General features: G+C 37.8%; 1 protein-coding gene across 1 annotated transcript in view; it reads right to left on the bottom strand.

The window, feature by feature from the left end:
* LOC109050600 (BAI1-associated protein 3-like) overlaps nt 1-20,345 on the bottom strand; it is a 41,835-nt gene extending 21,490 nt beyond the window's left edge. The window contains exons 1-2 of the mRNA XM_042720518.1: nt 19,779-20,345; nt 9,610-9,771 (exon numbers count right to left, since the gene is read on the bottom strand). Of these exons, the coding sequence (XP_042576452.1) occupies nt 9,610-9,758 (149 nt within the window). The 5' untranslated portion in view covers nt 9,759-9,771; nt 19,779-20,345. The remainder of the gene's footprint in view (nt 1-9,609; nt 9,772-19,778) is intronic.
* Nucleotides 20,346-22,156: the final 1,811 nt, after the last annotated feature.

A 22,156-nucleotide genomic window follows, 5' to 3' on the forward strand; every position in this document is an offset into this window, starting at 1 on the left:
AGCTACACGCTTTTGGGAAACGCACCCAAGACTGGTGCATAATGGAAATGAATGCTGGTCTTTTCAGCGAGGCAGATAATCTGTTACTTTACACATCTGAAAAAATGGGATCAGATAGCCTATGTGGCTCAGGCAAGCATAGCCGATCCTCCCTATACGCAAAATACGCAAGCTGTGTAAGGCCCCCGAAACACCAGGGGGCACCTTGCCTTTAAACACCTTGCTCTCAAACATTATTTAATTTTAGTTTTGTTTTTGAATTTGGCCAGCGGTTATGAACACATGAATGATCATTTCTTTTAATGCGGTGCACTGTCGCCTTTTCTATGTAAAAAGCAGTTAAATCATGTAATATGAATGTCGTAGAGTCTTGCTTGAGAGTAAAAAAAATTAGTTGAAAGTGTAGAAAGTGAAGAGTTGAAAGCGCTTTCTGCGAACGCGATTCGGGATGGCGTGAAACATGGACAAATGCGTTTCATTAATTCGTTAATAACCACTCATACCCCCAACACCCACCGCACCCCCCCACCCCAGCCCACAGTTTTGAGTAGGGCCCCTAAGTCTAGGATCAGCTCAGGCAAGTTACACAAACAAACGTGGGAGACACTGACAGCAGAAATCAGGACTTGTTGTGGACCTTGCTGTTTTGAGTTTATCTAAAGAACATTTGTGCTCACAGGGGATTGAGGTGAAAGGCCTCCCCATCCCTCTGACAAGCCTGAAGATCAACAGCTTGAAGCACGTCCCCGAGAAACAGCCTCCATGGTGATAAGAAGATGATGGATGTTTTCCGTCCTCATTAGTCACTGCCGCACTGCTTAAACATCATCAATGCAACAAGTATACAATCGCATCTTGCTGCTTCTGATCAAGACTCTTACACACTGTCCAACTTAATTTATCTTATCGCAAGGCGATCGGAGGAGGGAATGGGAAGCGTGCATCTCCCACAAACCGGGGTGAACTCCTGGACCCCTGCCACTTGCTAATTTTCCAGACCCGGTAGTCATGGTGATGATAGCCCGTTCAATGCGGGATTGGTTGGCAGAGCGCAGCACCTAGGGAATATCGCCTGACTTCAGTAAAGTGTAGAGGAATGAGCAGGAAATGCATTAGTATGGTCATACAGCTGTCAGACCCCCTCGGTTGAGCTCCAGCCCCCCATCTCTTATTATTTATCCAGCCCACAGCACAGACCATTTCTTTATCAACACCATCACAGCAGGTGTGCATTAGATACCTGCGCCCCCAGATATCCAACAGAGCGCTCCTGGGATTCCCTCAAGAGATGAATTAGGGATGACACTTTGAGTCCGCATACATCCATATTAATATACTCTCAACGAGGCCACACATTATATCATTGTCTGATAATTCTAGGACTGTCTAGACCATTTTGTACTCACCCATGAGAAAGAAAAATCACAAATGAGATAGCTTTAATGTCTCAGTTGATTCTCATAGATGGCAATGAGATAAAAAGATGTGCAAAGGTGCCGCAAACGATTTTATCGGTTTGCTAACTTCCACTATTTTGTTTGTTTCAAGAACACATTCAAGCCCCAAGCCCCAAGGATCAGGGTTGGGCTGGTTATCTTGGCCCTTTAAAGGGGTGGTAACCCTACACTTTTTGTTCCGCTGACTTCCATTAATTCTCATGCAAATGTGAAAGAGTGAATTTCACTACATTCAAGTTAAAGTTTGGTGAACCCTTCTGAATTCATACTGCATGTATGGCTGATGGAAGATTGATATGTCACTTTGTAACCTAGGTGAAACTATAAATCAAGCATGAAGGTGGAGTTGACTGTATATTTTTACATTTTGTATTTATTATTATATGTAACATTGAATTTTGTTTGTCTAAAACAGATGCCACAGAGTGTGACGCCACATCATGACTGTTGCTAAAAATTGCAAATATATTATAGTAGACAATATAATATTTAATACTTCATTATAGTAGGGATGTAACGATTAACCGAGAGCCAGTTGAAAATCGATTCAAATATGTGACGATTCAAATCGGTTGAGATGCTAAACAAATTGGGATTCAATTAGGGCTAGGAGTTTATATGAATGTATGTCTGAGGGGAACTTACTGTCTTTAGAAATGTTTAGTATTAGTTTAGTTTAGTAGTGGTATTTTTTCTTTTCCTCTTGCCTCTGTAAAATGCATATTAAAGTTCATAAGTGCAGCGCTACTTTGTTTACAGCGGAAACCAAGAAAGCGATTTAAGCACCACCTGCAGAGAATGAATCTGCGACTCATTCAGCTCGTCTGCTGTTTCTGTTTCATGCAGATATTTTTATGTATAGTTTCACAAAACTGAAGTCAAATCATTCTGTTTTTGCTTCAAATTTCAAAATTATACAATGTAATTTAGATTAAAAACTGCTCATGTTGCATGTATGCAGCATCTTTGTTTGGATCGTGATTAAAATCCAGTGGTTGCCTTAAATGGAAAGAGCACATACATTTGGTTGTATTATATTATTAACATTATTATATGCTATATTAGTATATTATTATAGTGTTATATTTCAATTTCACAAAGAAACATGCACCATTTTGTGAAAAAGCAATAATAAAAGGACACATTTAATTTATAATTTGTCTTAAATCTCATACAAAAAAAAGTGAATCAAATCAAATCGTGAGATCAAAATCGTGAATCGAATCAAATCGTGACTTGAGTGAATTGTTACATGTCTACTTTGTAGAATAGTAGTTTACTAATGCTGATTCCTTTTTAAGGCTCTTAAAAATGTGAAATACACTTAGGCTGCATCCTAAATCGTATACTTCCATACTATAGAGTAGATTAAGTATGTCTGTATTCACAGCATTCATGAAAAGGTCTCTGGAAGACCTACTCTTCCTGGTAAGATTATGAAGTGTGCATCTGATGGATACACAGGAGAGGATTTGTGAATGGCAGTGTAGCGACACAACTGGTGCCGGTAGGTGACATGACAATGAGAACATGACAGATGTGGTACATGTGGATTCCATTCATACTACACACATTCATACCATATACAGTAGAACATACTTTTTTAAAGGTCTCTAAGTATGCACTTTTTCAAAAGAAATATCTACACCGAGAGTATGCGATTTTTGCATGCAGCCTTTTTCCCTGTTCTTGTGCTGCCGTCAGCTATTCAATGTTGTCATGAGCAGCTCCAGAGTGATTAGTCACATGAGATTTACGGCTCAGGTGATTGGTTCAAATAAGTTATGGTCCCATGATCACAGATGGCAGATATCAAATCTCAGACTTCCTTGAGGTATTATAGAAATCCTTGTCAACCATGTAAAATGACTGACAGACAGAGAAAGTTTCTGATTGGCTAGTTTCAGAGCCTGCTTTTCTCACTATTTTCAACTGAGTACAGAGCCTAGTACTCTTAGGTAGAGACAGGTAGTGATATAATTCAGTGATATCTGTCAGGTAGTAAAGACATTTTATGTGTGGTATTCAAAAAACATTGCTTAGAGCCCCTTTAAGCTGCCTGTTTCTCAGATTTTGTCACCTGGGAAAAGACCTTAGTCATCTCCTCTAGAGTTTCACAGTGTCAAAACTGTGCCAAGACACCAAAGTATGCAATCAAGTCAGATATCCTGATATAAACTCTTAAACACTTCAGAATGTCAAATTCCTTCTAAACTAAATGATCTGAGCTCTGTATCTGAATTAATTTTGTAGCTGTATGTTTTTACTGTATATCAACAACTGCTCCATTTGTTTCTGTTTTAAAGGCAGGGTAGGCAATTTCGGAGAGGCTAGCAATAGCAAGTTAGCTTTGAAAGCATAAGATCCCACCGTCCCAACAAATCACTCTCCAAAGCCAAGCCTCCTCCAAAACACATGAATGCGCACAGGCAGACCAGAAGCTAACCAACGACACAATGAGAGACAGCGTTTGATGGAGGGTTGAATTGCAATGCTGTCAGTTTACCTCATGTCTCATGCAACGGTGAGAAAACATTATAGAACAAAGCGCATAATATTACAATAATAACACCTTCATTTATCGCTCAGTCTGCAATAGCATAATGGAACACACTGTTGACATATCATGTCTGTGTGAACAAGATGCGTGGAGGTATGCAGATACATACGTTGACAGGAAGGTTGGACAGCCTATCGTAGTCCTCGGACCGAGGGAAATGATTGGACGGACATTTATGGTCCTATGCCTTCCGCAGATGATATAAATACATATAAATACATTTAGACCACTTAGTGATTGCTATCAGGATGTGAAGCAAATCACCTACCCTGCCTTTAAGATATAGACATAACTGACAAAGCTAATAAACAGTAACCTCTGAGCTGTAATATTTTACTTGCTGAAAACCTATAAGCTTGCTGTTTAAAAGTCAAGAACACTTTGCATCTGTGCTTGGCTTTACATCTCCAATCAAAGCTTTTAAACCTTTCTGTGCTGTTATTACTTGAAAAGTGATTGCATGGGAGGCATGGATTATTACAACTTCTGTGATTTATACGAATGCAAGTGTGACACACACACACACACACACACACACAAACACACACACACACACAAATAGGCACAAAGCTTTTTTGACCGTCCATGTTCATGTTGCTAGGAAACAGATTTTTCCATGAAGCTTTTTATTATTTTAGCAATTTTGTTTATTTTCATTATTCAGACTTCAAAGGTTGTATTGGAGACCAAAAAATGAAAAGTAAATTATTTACTGACATATCAAAAACACACACAGATACAAGCGTATGAATGCAGGAGCCTCCCGTTGACTGGACCTCAGAGGCAAAGAACAAAAAATACGGCTTGGCACTTATGAATCAGATGAATGCCCAGCAAAATTAAATGTTAAGTATGCAATAATCATCCTTTGGTTAAGGCGACATTTAGAGACAAATCATTTCGCTGAGTTCATGCAGAAAATAAAAGTATTGCTCAACCACACAACAGGAAATAAAATTCTGGATGGAGCTCATTACCTCTGATTCTATTCAGACCCTTCAGGTCATACTGCATGTGATTACACTAATTTCTAATGCTGACGCCAATCAGCCATATTCCTCATATTTTCTACAGTGTACTGCGGGCGCATCATAATACAAGATCTTTCTCTTAACCAGGTCATTTAGATGACTGTCACAGCAATATGAAAGTTACACATCGAGGCTCCTACTGCTGTTTGTTTCCCTACAAGGTGATTATATCAAGTAAACATGGTTCTGAATTGTAACAGGTCCTTCATGTCATTGTGAAAGTCTTCATTCTTGTGGATCATTAAGAATGAAAAATATTGAATCTATATCGATTTTTGTAGTTTGCCATGTTCTGTGATAATAAGATGGCAATAAGACACTAATAAGACACTAACTCAAAATTATTTTGTGAATGACTGAAGTGTCAATATTTATATTTATATTACATTACTTTAAATATCTATATTAATTTCAAGTCACACATGGGCTCAAATAATCACTTTTAAAAGAAAGATAAACGTAACAAGATATTGGTTCCAAAACTGAATTATCAAGCTAGCATCCTTAGAATCAGTAAAGCCATAAGCAAGAAACATTTGGATTTTTCCTCTGCTTTAGAGCTATATACTCACTTATAGACCAGAAGTACATAACCAATAGTCAGGTAACACATCTGTAATCATGTGATTCAATAAAAAGCTTGTGGTGGAGAAATCCCTCCACCTCTTTCTCCTTTTAAAATTATGACAAATTGCTCTCTGTGTGAGCTGCGGTCTGCAGTCGGCTTGACAATACAAAATAAAATGTTCTCCTATTCACTGTAATGATCAACTCAAATTAGTGTGCATGATTAGATACAATCAAGACAAAAAAGCTATTACAAACCGTCTGATCTAATCAATAGCAAAAAATAAGGGAAACCTTGCTCTGATTCTGGAGATATGGAACATGAATGGCTACAGAACTGAAAAACAAGCGTATGTTCCTGCAGAGAGAAATTATTTTGGATTGATCTAAAAGTTCAGAGGTTCATTAAGTCCTGTTTCTCCCATATTCTCACACAATGCGCTTGTATCATCCTACCATTCAACATGGGTCAACACCATCAGATACACAAATGTTTAAGATTAAGAATGTGACTACAATATGCTTTCAGCTTCATCTACTGAATTGCATATGAAAAACGTATGGTGATGACAAAATAACAATAAATAATATTCTGTTCATCCCTGTATGTACCATATTCAGCAGCTATTTTGCTTTTCTGGTGTTGCTACTTATACAGTAGGACGTACAGTAGTTAACCATTACTATAAATTATCTAAGAAAAACTTTTAAAAAGTATTTTTTTTCTATACAATTTCTATGATGGAGATTACATATTTTGTCTGTTACACACAAAATATACTAACACCAAGGATCCACCAGTTAAAAGTATTAATTACGTAAGTTAACATGGCCTAACCATTAAAAAACATTTATTAATCTTAGTAAATGTTCATTTCAGCATTTACTATATGATTACATTAAATTTAAAAAGGGTCATATGATGCGATTTCAAGTTTTCCTTTCTCTTTGGAGTGTTACAAGCTGATTGTGCATAGATTAGTTCTTTATTATTAACTGTCTTTACATTTATTTTGAAAGATGAAGCTCGCGATTATGGAAAGGGGCATTACATTTCCGATGAGTGATTGCGGTGATTGGCCGATAACAATACATGGGGTCAGTTGGCCAATCAGAGCAGACTGCTCTTGACAGAAGGAGGGACTTTGTAGAAAATGACTCGTTTGAGGGAGGTGGTGGCATAGAGGACCTAAAATAATGTACAGTATTTGAAAAATAATGTGTTTTTTTGAACATTAAAGCATGTCAACATATTCTGTTACACTAAATACACAAAAAAACTATGATCTTTAAAAAAGCATCATATGACCCCTTTAAACTTTAAATTGTTTCAATATTATTTAATGGACCTGAGCTGACACAAACTACTAATGAACAATAAACTAACAAATATATCGCTTATTGTTAATGTTAGTTGATGCATTAACTAACTTCAACTAAAAAGACCTCATTGCAAAGTGTTATGCAACATATAAACAAAACTGCATCAAATTATGAAAAAAAACATATAATTAACTTATATACAACCAATTAGAAAACCTCTGTGTGACCTTGTTGAACTCAAAGCTATAGTGTAACATGGAAATAAGACCTACTTTGAATGAAGACACAAGTAATACAAAAGATCTCTCAAGAATCTGGGATCTTATTACACATTATCGTTTTCAAATGTTTCCATTGATCTGTAGATCTTACACAGGCTGTTATCAGGGTCTCCTGTGATGTGAATAAGTACTGGATGCTCCACACAGCTTTGTATCATTTGCATAATATTAATGAGTGAGTATCTGGGTTACAGGTATTAATTCTCTTTGGTGCTAATGAAGGAGACAAACAGCTTCCTGCAGACCTAATGATGGTAGACATATAACCTGAGGCAACAGCGGCTAACGCACTTCAGAGTCTCATAGGAGGCTGACTGAATCCTTTCTTGTCCAGCTGCTAGTTAGGAAAACAATGCCGGGATTGCATGCATTGACCACTGCTAATTACATCTAATCAACTATGACAGCAATCACCCTGGCGTACAGTTTATAAAACATTAGCGAAGATGGGTACATCAAATCAAACGCAAAACAATCATTTAGTTCAGTTCTGCACGTAACAGGTGTTTTTTCCTCCTAGACAGAAGAGGTGCAGTCATTAAAAATAAAGCAGCTCATATTTTAGAAGCAGCTGTGATAAACAGACGTGTTTTGGTTGCTATAGAAACCTCAAGGTTCATATGCCCATCATTACGTTTGGCTTTGAAATCAGTCGAAAAGGAATCAAAACAAGACAGACCGAGAGGATGGCTGAAAAACAATCGACTTTGCTTACCTAGAGCAGTGAACCTGTTCACAACACACACGTTTGTGGACATGAAGTTGATCATATAGCATTTAACAATCATGTGACCTACCTAGGACAAAATAAGTCAAAGTAATTTGTTTACAAGCATATAAACCTGTAAATACACCAGATAGGGTAAATAACATGTTCTGTTCTTGTAACACTGTGGAGATGCACTGGAAAGCACTTAAGCCATGTTTTATTTATAGCCTCTAGTATTAGGATTTTCTTCGACTTGCATTATCAATCTTCGCCAACCACAGAGACCAAATCACTTTTATCTTTGCCGCCTGGAAATTGTCTAAAAAACCTGGCCTGAATGGAAAAGAAAAAGTCTACTGCACTGAGCCAGGAAGGTAATTGTTGCATGATCCACACAAAGGCCTTCTTGTACTGAATTCTTAACAACGATAAAATTGAAATGTGATAGAACAAGGTGTCGAGATTGAGTCATTCTCAAAGCATGAATGTACTATAGACATAGTAGGCGTTCAAGAGCTAATTGAGTCACTGGCCTCTTCATGGACAGTCATGCCACCATCTGCTAAATCTGGAAGAAGTTGATAGATCAATATATAACTCGAAACATTAAGAACATTGAAACAATTTCCCTCCATTTGTTAAATGTATTAACCTGTACTGTATCACTTTATAAAATAATGGTCGTTAAAGAAATTATTTTCTGAATTGAAGTATAATATTGAGGCAGGTTGGGATGGGACATATCAATGTGCTCATCCCTTTAAACCAGCCTTAAGTTTACACACCAGTTAAAGCCTCACCTGACAGGCTGATCGTGGACGAAAATCCCAAAGACATTTTCTGTCTGACACATATTAGACTGATTTCTAATGGATCATGTGACACTCAAGTAAGGGCTGCTAAATATTCAACTTTGCATCACAGGAATAACTTACATTTTAAAATGTATTTATATAATAATATTTCATAATAGTACTGTTTTACTGCTCAGATAAATGCAGTAATGGTGAGCATAAGAGACTTTCAAAAAATTCCCAAACCCCAAACTTGTGAATGATAAAACTGCTAAAAGTGAGTTTTATCAACTATAAAGATTACACTAGCATATATATTATGTTATGTTATGTTATGTTATGTTATGTTATGTTATGTTATGTTATGTTATGTTATGTTATGCATTACATCTGTTTTCATTTAAATTTGTACAAAATATGGTTTGTATAAATGTGTTGCCAATGTTGTACGCATGTGTAAGTGTGAAAGGTTGGCCTCCACAGCCATGGTCCTTTCCAAGCTTTCTTCCCCATTTCCTTTAACATTTTCAGTTTTTCCACTGTCACCTTTGTCTTGCTCTCTGTGAGGTTTGAAAGGCGCTATTCTTTGTAAAGCAGCTTTGGGACAATATATTGTGAAAAGCACAATACATACAAAAAAAAATTGAACTGACTTCATGGTTCTTTGGAGATTAGAACTATTCTCTTCTTTAGAGAACCTAAATCTTTGTACTGGTCCTTTATGGCCTTTATTCGCCTATAAAGTAACAAGAAGCTTTCTAAAGTACAAATAGATTAGAACTGGTGAATAAAGAAGTTAGTTCAGCAGCTTTAGGCTGTAAAAAGCCTTTTAGGTTGTAATGGAAGCTTTAATTTTGAAAGAGTGTGCTCTCATGGTGCAGACTCACCTGTGTACGATGGTGCCAGAGCGGCGTGCGAGCGTCGGGGGACTCCCTCCAGCACTGGTGCTGGCCGGTGGCTCCCTCCTGGCCCTCAGGGACTGGCTCCTCTGCACCTGCCTCAGCATACTGCTCTTCAGATCCAGCAGCGTCGACATGCTCGTTCACTATCTGCAGAAAATACCACATACTGCATCAGCTACGCCGCAGGAGGGGTGGAAAGGTGACAGAATGAGGGGACGTGTGGGGGCCATTATCAGAGAGCACTTCTCAGAAAGTCAGTAGCGACGACACAATTAACCCTGCGTCCACCTCTCGGGCCGACCATTGGCTGTGCTCACAACGGGAACGATGAGTAATTACAGGCATCATCCCTCCCTCTTGTAATCCAGTTATAAACACACTTTGCATAGGGCACACGCGGCTGCTGTCCAGTGTTAATTGACGTACGTGTCAGGAACATTTGTCTTCAGCCACAGTGAGCGGTCATCGGCGTGAGAAGCGATTACTCTCAAATGTCAAGACGGCGGCAAATTTTTCACCCGACAGCTCAGATGTGGTGCAGATGGAAATTGTGAGAGTTCGGAACAGACTCTTAATTCTGTTATGACTGGAACCAGAGGTTTAAACTCTAGGCTCTTAACCCAAGGACTCTTTAGAGCGAAGAACAGCCACTTCTGGGTACGGATTGAGAGTGACTCACTAGTGAGCCACATTCAGTCACATCTCTGGGAAAAGCAATGGCTCTATACAGAGAGAAAGAACCATGGGGTGAAAAAGAGTGTAAGCGATTGACAGAATGAGTGGGGGAGGATCATTTTGATTGAGATGTCACATGCAAACGTACAAATGGTTCTTTCATCTCATGACAGTCCGCTTTTGTCAAATCTCTAAATGTTACGAGGAGTTCTGAAGCCCACTGTCGTATCAGTTGTTTTCTATACATCAAAGACATAAAAACAACTTTACATTTACATGTCACTGGTACATTATTCACATTACTATATCAGATTTCTCAGGTTTTTGGTTAAGGGCATATTTTTCCGAAGATTTAGCATTTTAAATCAGTGAAGAAAGCACAGTAGACCAGTTTATATTGCAACTTATTTTTCCGAGCTGTTTACAGTCCAGCTTGACCAACTCTTAGACAAAAAACAGCGTGAAGGTGGCCCAAAACATTTATACTGATTACCAGTTTAGCTGGTTTAGGGAGTTTGCAGGGTTGATTTCAAGTCCATAAACAGCTGAGGAAAAAAGAAAAAAAAAACTAGATAGTTGCACAGGCTAACCCAGCTAAACACCAGCTTGGCCAGGCTCCGAGACAATTTTAAACCAGCTAAGACCTGCAAATCCTCTTAAGGCTGGTATAAACTACATGATTTTTAAAATCTGCACACTCCACATCATACACATACGATTTTGTAAATGACTATCATACACTGAGGATCAAATGACTGAGGAACACTACTGGACTCTAGCCATTTTAAACACAACAAACTCACACATGTGACAAATGTAGACAATATGTCTTCTAAAACTCAAAATATCAAACATGTTTGACCTCCTCTGACTGGATGGAAATCTGTGCACATCATACACTGCAAGTGAAACCAGGTTAATATTTAAATTTTAAAAACATAACGATACCAGCCTTTCCACAGTACCGGTAGTACCAAGTACCGACCCAATGTCTGGTGGCTGCTGTCAAACACTCTCGTATTTGTGTGAGTGTCTGTGAAGAACATCAAAGGTTTAAATTTATGTGTTTTTGTAGTGCTGAGCATTATAGTCAATCACAGATATGTTTGTTGAGTGTGTGAACGCAATGGCCAACCAGAGGCGTGTAAGTTAGAATTGAGTTCAGCTTGCAGCTCTGCTTTCTCGTGTATAGTTTCGCTATAACAAACAAACTATAAACACAATGTAAATTAGAGATTTATTGTGCAGTATACACCAATTATTTTTGATTATAACGGGAGTTTTCACTCAGTCAATGAGCTTGTGCTGCGGCTGAACTGAAGTGATATCAGTTTCATTGATTATAAGAGAGTGTCTTTGCTCACGTTCTGTGTATAACCCATAGACTGTATAAAAACATGGACGTAGTGTCGTCACCCATAGGTTTCTGAAGAGCATTTCTGAAGCCCAAAGTGGGCAGCATGTCACTCCTGGATAATCGAAAATGGGCAAAAAGGCGGGATGTGGGTGGAGCTGGTTGCTGAAACCACGCCCACCTAGGTGTGTTTAATATAATTTAAACGGATGAGTTCATCAAAACCTGGTGGACAAAAACCACTTTTTGTACCAGGCTGTAAACATATTATTTTCTGCTGGTTGGGCATTTTAACATGGGGGGTCTATGGAATTGACTCCCTTTTGGAGCCAGTCTCTAGCTGCCAGTCGATGAATTGCAGTTTAAGTCACTTCCATGTTGGTTTCAAGAGAGAGAGACCCGCAGGTTGCCGCTTGGTATAACCCATTCATAATTAAAAAATTATTTTTTCATGCTAAGTACACACTGCCAAATTTCAGGAATAAAAACTGTAATGCAGTAATGAATCTGAAATTGCGATGTTTGACATTGTGATAACCATAGCAACAGACAGGACAAAACTAGTCTGATTTGTCAGAATAGATCTGTGCATTAAGTCTCGAAGCGTAAATGCATTAGATCGGCCACTCGTTCTGTTACCTGTAACGTGTTTCTTTGTTATTTTATTACTTTCATTTGATCTTTTTAATACAATGTTTATATTTACCATTTTCCTGAATGCAGAAGTTTTGCCCGATTCATACTGGAACAATACTTTACATTTCCGGTCTCTGGTGTTTCTAGTCAAGTTAACATTTGCTGCTAATATAACATTAAATTTATGAAAATGGTTTTAAAAAGCACATGGCGCCATAGTTTCCTCACTTTACAACGTGCAATGACCATCTTTTTGCAGTAACTCACCTGTCATAGTTTAATGAGTGGGTAGATGACATGAAGCGGATGGAGGTTAGATGCATTGAAAACACATATCCTACAAACAGCTCCTGACTGGGGCAAAGTTCGGGGGATTTTGTCCACAAAATGATAAGAGCACACATTATTTATTATTTCACACACAGTATTATAACTAAGGTGCTGCAAACTATGGTTGTTTTCTCTTGTCACTGTTTGACATAGAATGCAAAGCATACACTGCCTGACACAGAGAGATTTGCTGCTGCGCAAAACTAGTATTGTACAGGAATTCCAAAGTTTATTGCTGTTACTGTGGCAGCCAACAACAAAACAGCTTAACCCTGTGCACATTTTTTATATTTAGTCATATTGAAAATGTTTAAGTTGAATTAATTCAGTTAATCTTTTTACCCCACTTTAACATGGATTTCTATGGAGACCAGAACACAAGAGCATCCTAATGGAAGACACAATCCATCAATAATTCAACAATATTTTAATCCTAAAAAATAATGATAATTGAACAATATTTGAAGGCTACATGCTAATGTTTTAAAGTATTTACTTATAAATATGAATAGCATTACAATAGTTTTTGCTATACCGAAATTGGTACAGAGTACCGTGGGATTTTCCAAGTATTGGTACCACTTACTGAAATGTAGGTACCGTGACTCAAATCTGCAGACTGGCACTTTTGGCAACTAGTGTCATCTCATTCAGACTGTAAATAGGGGCAAACATTTGAGCAAAAGTCACTTCCAGCCTTTAGTCTGCTTTAAGGTTTTTCTTTTCCAGCAAGGCAAGCTCATTTCTGGTTTCTCTCAGCTTGATTAACCCTGCAGGACAAGAGGAGAGGACATGTTTGCTTTTCCCCTTCTTTTAATCTGGCCAGACGTGCATCAAGAAACGTCGAAAAGATGAGACAAAGCAAAGCAGTCTATCTGAATCCCAGCGCCTTCTCGACTCCCTCCACAAAGAAAATTCCACCAGTCGCTGTGCTGGAATCGAGTGTAATGTGCATCGAACGGCACCACGGTGCATTCACCTGAATTCTCAGCTCTTACTGGTGCCAATTAGCACCAGGCCACCGAGCATCTGCTTCCCAGGTAAACTCATTTCAATTACGCACTCTGCCATCTGAATTGAATGTCACTCTGTCTCAGTCATCAGCTCCAATGAAAGGCGAGAACTGACACGCTACCAAACACAAGACAACAGCTGCCGAGGGAGCACTGCCATAGCCGAGAGCGGGAACATCGGCTTCTTCTCACCGGGTCGTCCCCGCTGAGCCTCTGTCCCTCACAAAGGTTCTTGGGCCATGTGAATGACACCGCTGCTCAATAGAGAGACGGTAAGCCTGGCAGTCAAAGGCATCTCCGCTGGGGACGGAGGGGTCTCTATGGTAACGGCTGAGAGAGAGGAACCGCCAATGCAGGTACACAAGATTCTACAAAAGCTGCACAAATCTGTTTTTTTTTTTTTGCTCATATCACCTTTTGTTGGGTCAGTTAAACTGGTAGTGGTGACCAGGGGATTCTAGGAAAAAATTCACATCATCTTCTATTCCTACACTCGCATGTAAAAGTTAAGGGTGCTCCCATCAGATAAGCAATATCGCTGATACGCTTCTCTCCTTGGCTTCAGATTTATCGATTTCAATTTTTCCAATTGCTTTATTGATTTCATCATCTTCTTTTTCATAGATTCCTACTCTCATTCATATACAAAGGCTGAGCGACTGCTTCATCATATGGATTTTTATTCTCATTTATAGAGATGAGTTAACCTTCTGATCTTTGTCAAGCGAAATGAGGCAGGGCTGCTGTATAATGCTTTCACCAGCCTGACTGGTCCCTATTCCTCAACCTTCATTTATTTGTGGCTAATTCTTTCTGACAAGATATGCCATCCAAGGAAGAAGACATTTCAGACTACAATAAGGTTTTCCAGGTCAGTATGCATTTTAATGTAAGATGTGAGCCTTCGCTAGCCATATGTCACTAAATAGACCATCTTGTATGATTTTGGAATCATCAGATGTCACATAAAGTTCTGTTTTGCATCATTTTTTGTGATATTTTAACATTAATCGTATGTGCTGTGAACACTATTTCCTATTTATTCTATTGCTCTCAGCCCACTAATCCAACAGGAACACTGTTTTCATTTTAGATGGCAGGCCCTGTGATTGTCATCGACGCAATCACGGCTCTCTTCTCTCGCAAGTCTTTCTGGATAAGCACTGAGAGACGGCCCATAACCGTGTCTCCAGTATTTCATAAATTGGAGAAATGTCAAGTATCCTTCTCATTATGAAGCTCTGAATGGTGGGGTAAAAGGTTGCCTATATGGGTGCCAATTTTTTTCCACTTCAATAATGAAATGATATACACATATATTTAATATTTTAACCTGCCTAGCCACAATGTAATCCAATCAAATCTGACCCACAATCCTTTCTCAGAATGTGTCATTTATATTAGTTGTGTGGGTGTAGAATACCCTGAGCTGTTTATCCCCAAACGAGAACTTGGAGTAAAAGCTATGTCTAACCTGACTGACAAAACGTACCTGTTGCAGGTATGAGACATGGGTTCGCTCAGTCAGTGGGTGATTCCATAGGAAAATAAAAATATTTCTACTTCTTAACAGAAATCATGAGAAAAAAAATGTATACACACATTATTTTAACAAAAATATTAGGGCAGTCAAAATATTAAAATATTTATTAATCTAACATATTAATCTTTTTCTTGTAATTAATTATACACTTTTTAATGAAAGAAAAAATTGGAAAACTATCTTTAATAACAAGTTGATTGCAAGTTTATAAATCTGTTATAAACAAAAGACACTCATTCCAAAAGAGAAATTTCCTTGTGGTTTCCTGCCAAAATAAAAGCTCTGTGGTTTATGTCTGAAAACAATAAAAAATAAAATAAAATTTGTATTGTAATTGTACTGTTGTTATGTAAAAAAATAAATAAATAAATAAAAAATCCTAATTTTTGTTGTTGTTGTTGTTAAAATAAAATTATCATTATTTAATATTTTACAGTTACTTTACATTAGTATAAGTGAGGATTCTTCTTTTCTGTTGACTTGATTGGATAATAATTTGATTAGATGATGATGATGATGATGATAATAATAACACAATGATAGTAACACATAAAAATAATACATAAAATATGCATAATAATAAAGTTCCAATTAGATGTTTTCCCCAATTTGTTCTTTGTTCTTTTTAAAGAAATAATGCATATACAGTTTAATGGTCAGTAAAAAAATATATATATATTAATGGCCTGTACATTTTCTTTTCAAGGCACCGGCCATTGGCAGGTTTGACAAAATGTGAGTTTTAGGCCCTGGAAATAACTACATAAGAATAATAATAATAATTTATTGTTAAGTAAAATAGTGTCTTATATAATATTGATGAATTGGGTGAATTGGTACTTACTACTAGTGATGGGCTGCAGTGGCCCTGTGACAAAAAAGGTTAGGAAACACTAATACAGGGCAGGTAGCACAAGGTAGGAACCAGGGCTCATATCATTACGATCTCAAAGCCGATAAGACTAATAATCCTCCAGGCTGTGATAAAGGTGTATGGGACCATCAGGGGATCTATGCCAGCTTATTCCCCACAAGGCCATTCTCAAAGAGCCAATCTGCAGTGTTGATCAACATTAGCATCAGGCATAACACCACAGACATTTTGCAATTGAGATCAATCGGACTCGAAACCCTATTGGTCTCTCCGAAATGAAACTAAATAAGAATAGTTATAGTTCTGTGTCCGTCCAAGCTGCATTTGAGATGTTTACAGGCGTTTACACTTACCATGTGATGGAACAAATCAGTTAGACGTCCAATGACACAGTATTTTACACCGAATGTGTCGTGTCACTGAATGCTGAACAATGACAGCTAGTGAAATATTAGCTCTGTTCCAAAACCTGAATATCTGCCTCACTGCCTACATGCCATGGGCAACTTCCCTCTAAATCAGCATCCCAACCATCATGGCACCTCAAATGATTCTTAAAAGCTTTCAAAATAAACTAAGAACGTACTACGAAACTGAAAATGTCTCCCTATGGGGACTTAAAGACTCAGTTTTGTCTCCTGTCATGTTGCTGTGCACACAGCTGATTGCTGACTAGGTGCATCAGTTACGAGATCATTCTTCTCCCTGATCCTTAAATACATTCTGCACGAATTTGCTCGCGTACAAACGGGAGAGTTGATTCTTGAGAACAGCTCAACAAACAACATGTCACAAGTCATCTCACAAGTCATCTCACTGGAAGAACTTCAGCAGACAGCATGCACTGTGATCTGTGACTTCTTGTAGCAAACTAGCCATCAACTTGAATCAATCAAAGGCAACATGCTGTATCCTGTAGTACACTATGTATTTGGCTATAGGCTGCAACACAAATAGCGCTCTGCATAGGAGACTTGACGCACACAACTGATTCTGACGTTGTTGCTAAGGTAACACTGCAATACTCTTAAGCATAAAAAAAGTTTGATAAATTATATCCCAATATTTCATTTAATTAAAATTAAGGGGGCCGGTATTTAATTGTTATTGTTTTGGAGAAGTGAAATACTATCCAATGCATGTTAATTTAGCATGCTTACTTCTTGAAAAAGAGCAGTTTATCTAGATTTCTTTGGGGCTAAAGGGATTGTTCAACAAAAAATTTAATTTCTGTTATCATTTCCACTATTACCATGTCCACTAACATTAAGCTCCAAACATAACAAAAATTTGAGCTATATACAAGTCTTCTGCAGCTATACAATAGTTTAGTGGTTCTCGTTCAACTCACTGATGGATTTTCAGTGAATAATGACTTAAATTTCAGTTTGTTCTAGGGGTGCACGATATATATCGGCCGATGATTAATGCGCATCTCGCCAGTAAAGCCGGTTCTCTAATCAGCGGTAAATTCCAACAGGTGCGCGATTTCACATAGAGCAGCGGTTACTACACGGAGCCGTTGATCACAGACAAGCTGCGCCAATTCTAGCTTATAATGAACGTGGATTTGCGCAGCTTGTCTGTGATCAACGGCTTTGTGTAGTAACCGCTGCTCTATGTGAAATTGCGCACCTGTTGGAATTTACCGCTGATTAGAGAACCGGCTTTACTGACGAGATGCGCATTAATCATCGGCCGATATATATTGTGCACCCCTAGTTTGTTCATCACATAATGCTTTATATGACTTCAGAACACTTGGAATACAGCATACGAAAACAATGAATTGTATGATGCCTTTTTGGATCTTATTAGACATGGTCACTATAAACTACCATAATAAAGAATAGAGCTGTGAAGTAAATTATGACAAATTTCATTTTGGGGTGAATTATTACTATCTATTACACTTATTTTTCCAGTTGTCAGACTGTGTAGTCCACTTTATATTAATGGGAATTTATCTTGTGCTGCTTATTTCATATGATAGAATAAAACAATAATATTGCCTCGATTTATTTGACATTTACTACGGTTTTAACAGGTCACTTCTCAAATCAACAGCAACTTTCAAGTAGTCTTCTCAAATAAGGCAGGGAAATTTTACTCTGCTAAAGTGGAGCAGCTGATTCTTGGGTAATATAAAGGGTAAATGATGACGAGCCATCATGATTTTAGAGAGGAATGAAAAATGGACAGACATTTGCAAGCCAACAGCTCTGATAAAATACTGGTTAATTTCAAATCAAAGGACACTTAAACTTCAAGACAGCATCTGATTGCAGCCCATTAAAATATATAGCAAAATATATAAGAAGTAATACATTTCCACTTGTTTTCTATAGCTGTACTGAGACATTCAGAGTAACTCACAGAAAGACAGATGAGAGAATGGAGTGCTGTCTTTCACCTGTGGCAGGAAGCTCTGCTCACACGTCTGCTCAAGCCCCCATTAAGAACAGCAAAGATTTAAACTGTCAGTCAGACACCAAAGGGAAGACTGCGGAGCTTTCACATTCAATTACAGTGGGACAAGCTCGGTTCTCTATGGCTAATGTAAAATGAAAAGATTTATTTATTTTTACATCTAGATATCTCAATCCTGAATATGATATTTCTAAATTCTTGACAATTTCTGAAATGATGTTTACCATGAATGCAAAACATAAAAATCAAAGAAAGCATACAGTTTCTCACATCTAAATTGTTTTCCACTCAACTCAACAATCACGTTCATTTCACAATGATCTAATGGTTATTCAAAACGCTGTTATGAATAAACTCCACTTCATCTACCTATTAAGTTGTTTTCAACCTGGTCTTGTGTCTATATGTGTTGTTGTCTTGGCAACTAACTCGCTTGTGTACCATTGCACCATCAACACATTACTCAGGGGTAAAATAAAATATGTGTTCGCATTTAAATTAAGATTTTTATGGGTACCCCATGTTATCCAGACACACGTCTTTCAATTATTCATGCATTATTTGTACTTTTTTATCTGCCCTCCTAGATTTGAAATTTGAACAAATATTTGTATTTTTAGTGTATGAAGCACTTTTATTCTATTTAATCCATTATTATTTTACAATCTAGACAAATGAATGTGAAATGAAAAACTGCATTACCCAATACCTAAAGCTTGATGTACATCACACCACGTATACAACTCTACTTCTGTCTAATGACTGCATACTAAATTAGACAAAAGCAAGATGATGGTTCAGTTTCAGGGCAAAATGTTATTTTCCATTGTCAGGCAAATAAAAAAATAATAAATAATAAAAAAAAACTGCGCACTCTTGAGAGCTACTTTACCACCCATAACATCTGTTGAGACATAGCTACAGGTGTAGAACTACTGTAAGATATAAACAGATTTGCAAGCAGCAAAACAAAAAAGGGGTAAAAAAAAAAAAAAACATTAAATCAAATGTTTAAAAAGCCCAAGCAGTCACTAAAACGCAATTCAAATTCACAGTAAGCCATTACGCAGACTAAATGACAAAAATAATGCGATTTAGTATATTGGACAAAAATCCTGTAATTAAGCAGGTGTAAAGCAAGACTTAACAACATGTATGTTGACTTGCACTCACAGATAATAGAATAAAGCTAGTAATATTTCCCACTCAGGCTTTTTAGACTATAATTCACAATGTTAAATAAAAGCATCCCATTCAGGCAGCACAATGCACGTATAAATCGGTAAACATGCGTCTCACCTGTGGATTTCTCATTCACTGCTGTGCGATGCTTGCTCGACTGTTTCTGTGCGTCTCAGACTTTTCTTCGCCCATCGAAATCTACGCAACTGGTTGGTGGTATATCCCTTTAAGACGGGAGATGTCAACTAAGCAATAAACGTTAATTTGTCCTCATCTGATGACAGGAAAACGTTTTAATTTCTCCGAGACGTTTCCGTCTGCTCTCTTGCGCGCCGGTATGATCCATATATGGTAAAGGGAAGTGCAAGACTACTTTGCATGCCTCGAGCTGTTGCTGAGGGGCTGCCAGCTGCTTTGCCAAGAAAGAACAGCTTTTCGGCGTTTTACACTATTATAGAGCAAGAAGTGTTTTTTTATGTGTAGATCATGTGCTGCAACATAAAATAAAAAAGACTTCGTTATGCAACACAGGTATAAACGTCCAAAAAGTGTGAGTATTTGTAGCTACAAGTCATCAGCTTTATATAGAGAATAATAGATTCTCTATAAGGCTTGCATGAGGATTGCCTGCCAAACAGATGAATATCACAGTCTGGACAGCCTACAGTTTTTTTTAATCATCCCAATAATTGACTCTCCCTCACTGTGGGTTTGCCAGCCTTGCATAACTAGGGCAAATTTCACAAAACCACCATCAAACCTCTAGGCCATTGTTTTCAGAGCTCGCTGAAAGAAAGCCACAGCCGAGATTTGGCATTTATGTAGGTCTCCTCTATTTTATTCCAATTAGACAAACCAGTAGGAGGAGGTGCTACCCTGCAGACAGCAGATCTGAGACATTTATTAGTTTGAGGAAAAGCGTGGACCCGAGCTCCCAAACAGTGCGGTGACTCATGCTGTCACAGACCAAACGTGTGAGAGCCTTGTGTTCATGCACATGCGTGTGAGAATATGATCAAACACGATGCTTTAAGTGCTAGGGCGGGAGGAAAAAAAAGCACAGAACATTGAGGAGTTGTTCTAGATCACAAGATGAAAATTACCTCCACTCCAAGAACATCGCTGAGATGTTTTGTTTCCTTTTCTGATGTGTTTTCTCCAGATAGGTTTATTTTAAATGTGTGCATATGACAGGCTTCTTTCAAACTGGCCCACTTCTTCACTAATATAGGTTGATGTTATTGAGCTGTGGTTATTGATTACCGGTCTTTCAACGTGGGAAACTAAATTAGATTAGTGTCAACATAGCTATTGGACTAGCTTATGTCAGTCTCAAAAGACAGATCTGGCAAGTCAATTCAGAAAATTAAAACACAATCTTTGCCAAATGCTGTTTTTTTATTTTGTTTAAGCTCTTAAACTCAAGCAGAGCCCAGGTGATTCAATCACAAGCCGTCTTTGTTCAAAGAGCACCTGGGGTCAGAGACCCTCCTTAACTCTGACAAATGAAATATATATTTTTCTTTATTTTTATTTATATTAAAACAGTTTATTGAATTATTAAACAAAATGTAAAAAAAAAATGTTTTGTGTATCAAATAGGCCTACAATAAAACAGTTTGCAATTTGATGGAGACACTTGAAGTCTAATTTTTAGATTTTTCTCCTCAGAAACAGGTCTAATTTGTTGCTAATATAAGTCTGCATATAAATGTCAGATCTGAGTATGAAATCTCATCAAATTCTTCCAAATCAAATGATTTATAAGCTATCCACATCTATTTTATAGCTCTTTATCAACAATTGTCTATTTTTATTTCACATCAGTAAATGCAGGAGAAATATCTGACACAGATTTGATACTTAGCTGAGAAAACAGAACTGAGAAGTCTGTGAGCGATGAAAGAGCAACTACTGAGAGTTCTGTTGAATTGATCTCAAACATTGCAAACACTCTCAAGAAAAGTGTCTGGCAATGGTCCGCTGGTGTTTTTATTATTTTTTTGTACAAAAAGGTAAAAGTAGAAGATCAGATGTTTCTATAATCGGTTCAATCTGTGTCTTTTATTGCTACATCAGACCCTGTCTCAGGACATTTCACTATTTGTCATCCACGTATGAAGCCTCAGAATTCATGGAGAAGAGGCTACGCAAAGTGTCACTTCACCCCCTCCAGCTCGTTCCTTATACCCCACCACCAACCCCTCACCCATCTACACCACCCACGTCTCCACTGCCTTTCCTCGCTACTATAAATAGCCTTGGACACATTAATTACGTAGCTGCTGGGGTGAGGTGCCTCTCAGTATGCTGAAATTATTCTTTAGCAGAGCCAATAAAACAAAGCTCCATCTCTTCTCAGTAACGGATTTCCAAATGGCTGGAAGAAGTTCTAAATGGTTTCACCTGCACACAAGAAGGTGAGGATAGGAGAATGTGTCTGGCGGGTATTTACTTTCAGTGATTTCACAGCTGCACTGAAATCGTAGCACCTG

This window comes from Cyprinus carpio, chromosome A3 (assembly GCF_018340385.1).
Source record: "Cyprinus carpio isolate SPL01 chromosome A3, ASM1834038v1, whole genome shotgun sequence".
In the NCBI taxonomy this organism is placed as follows: domain Eukaryota; kingdom Metazoa; phylum Chordata; class Actinopteri; order Cypriniformes; family Cyprinidae; genus Cyprinus; species Cyprinus carpio.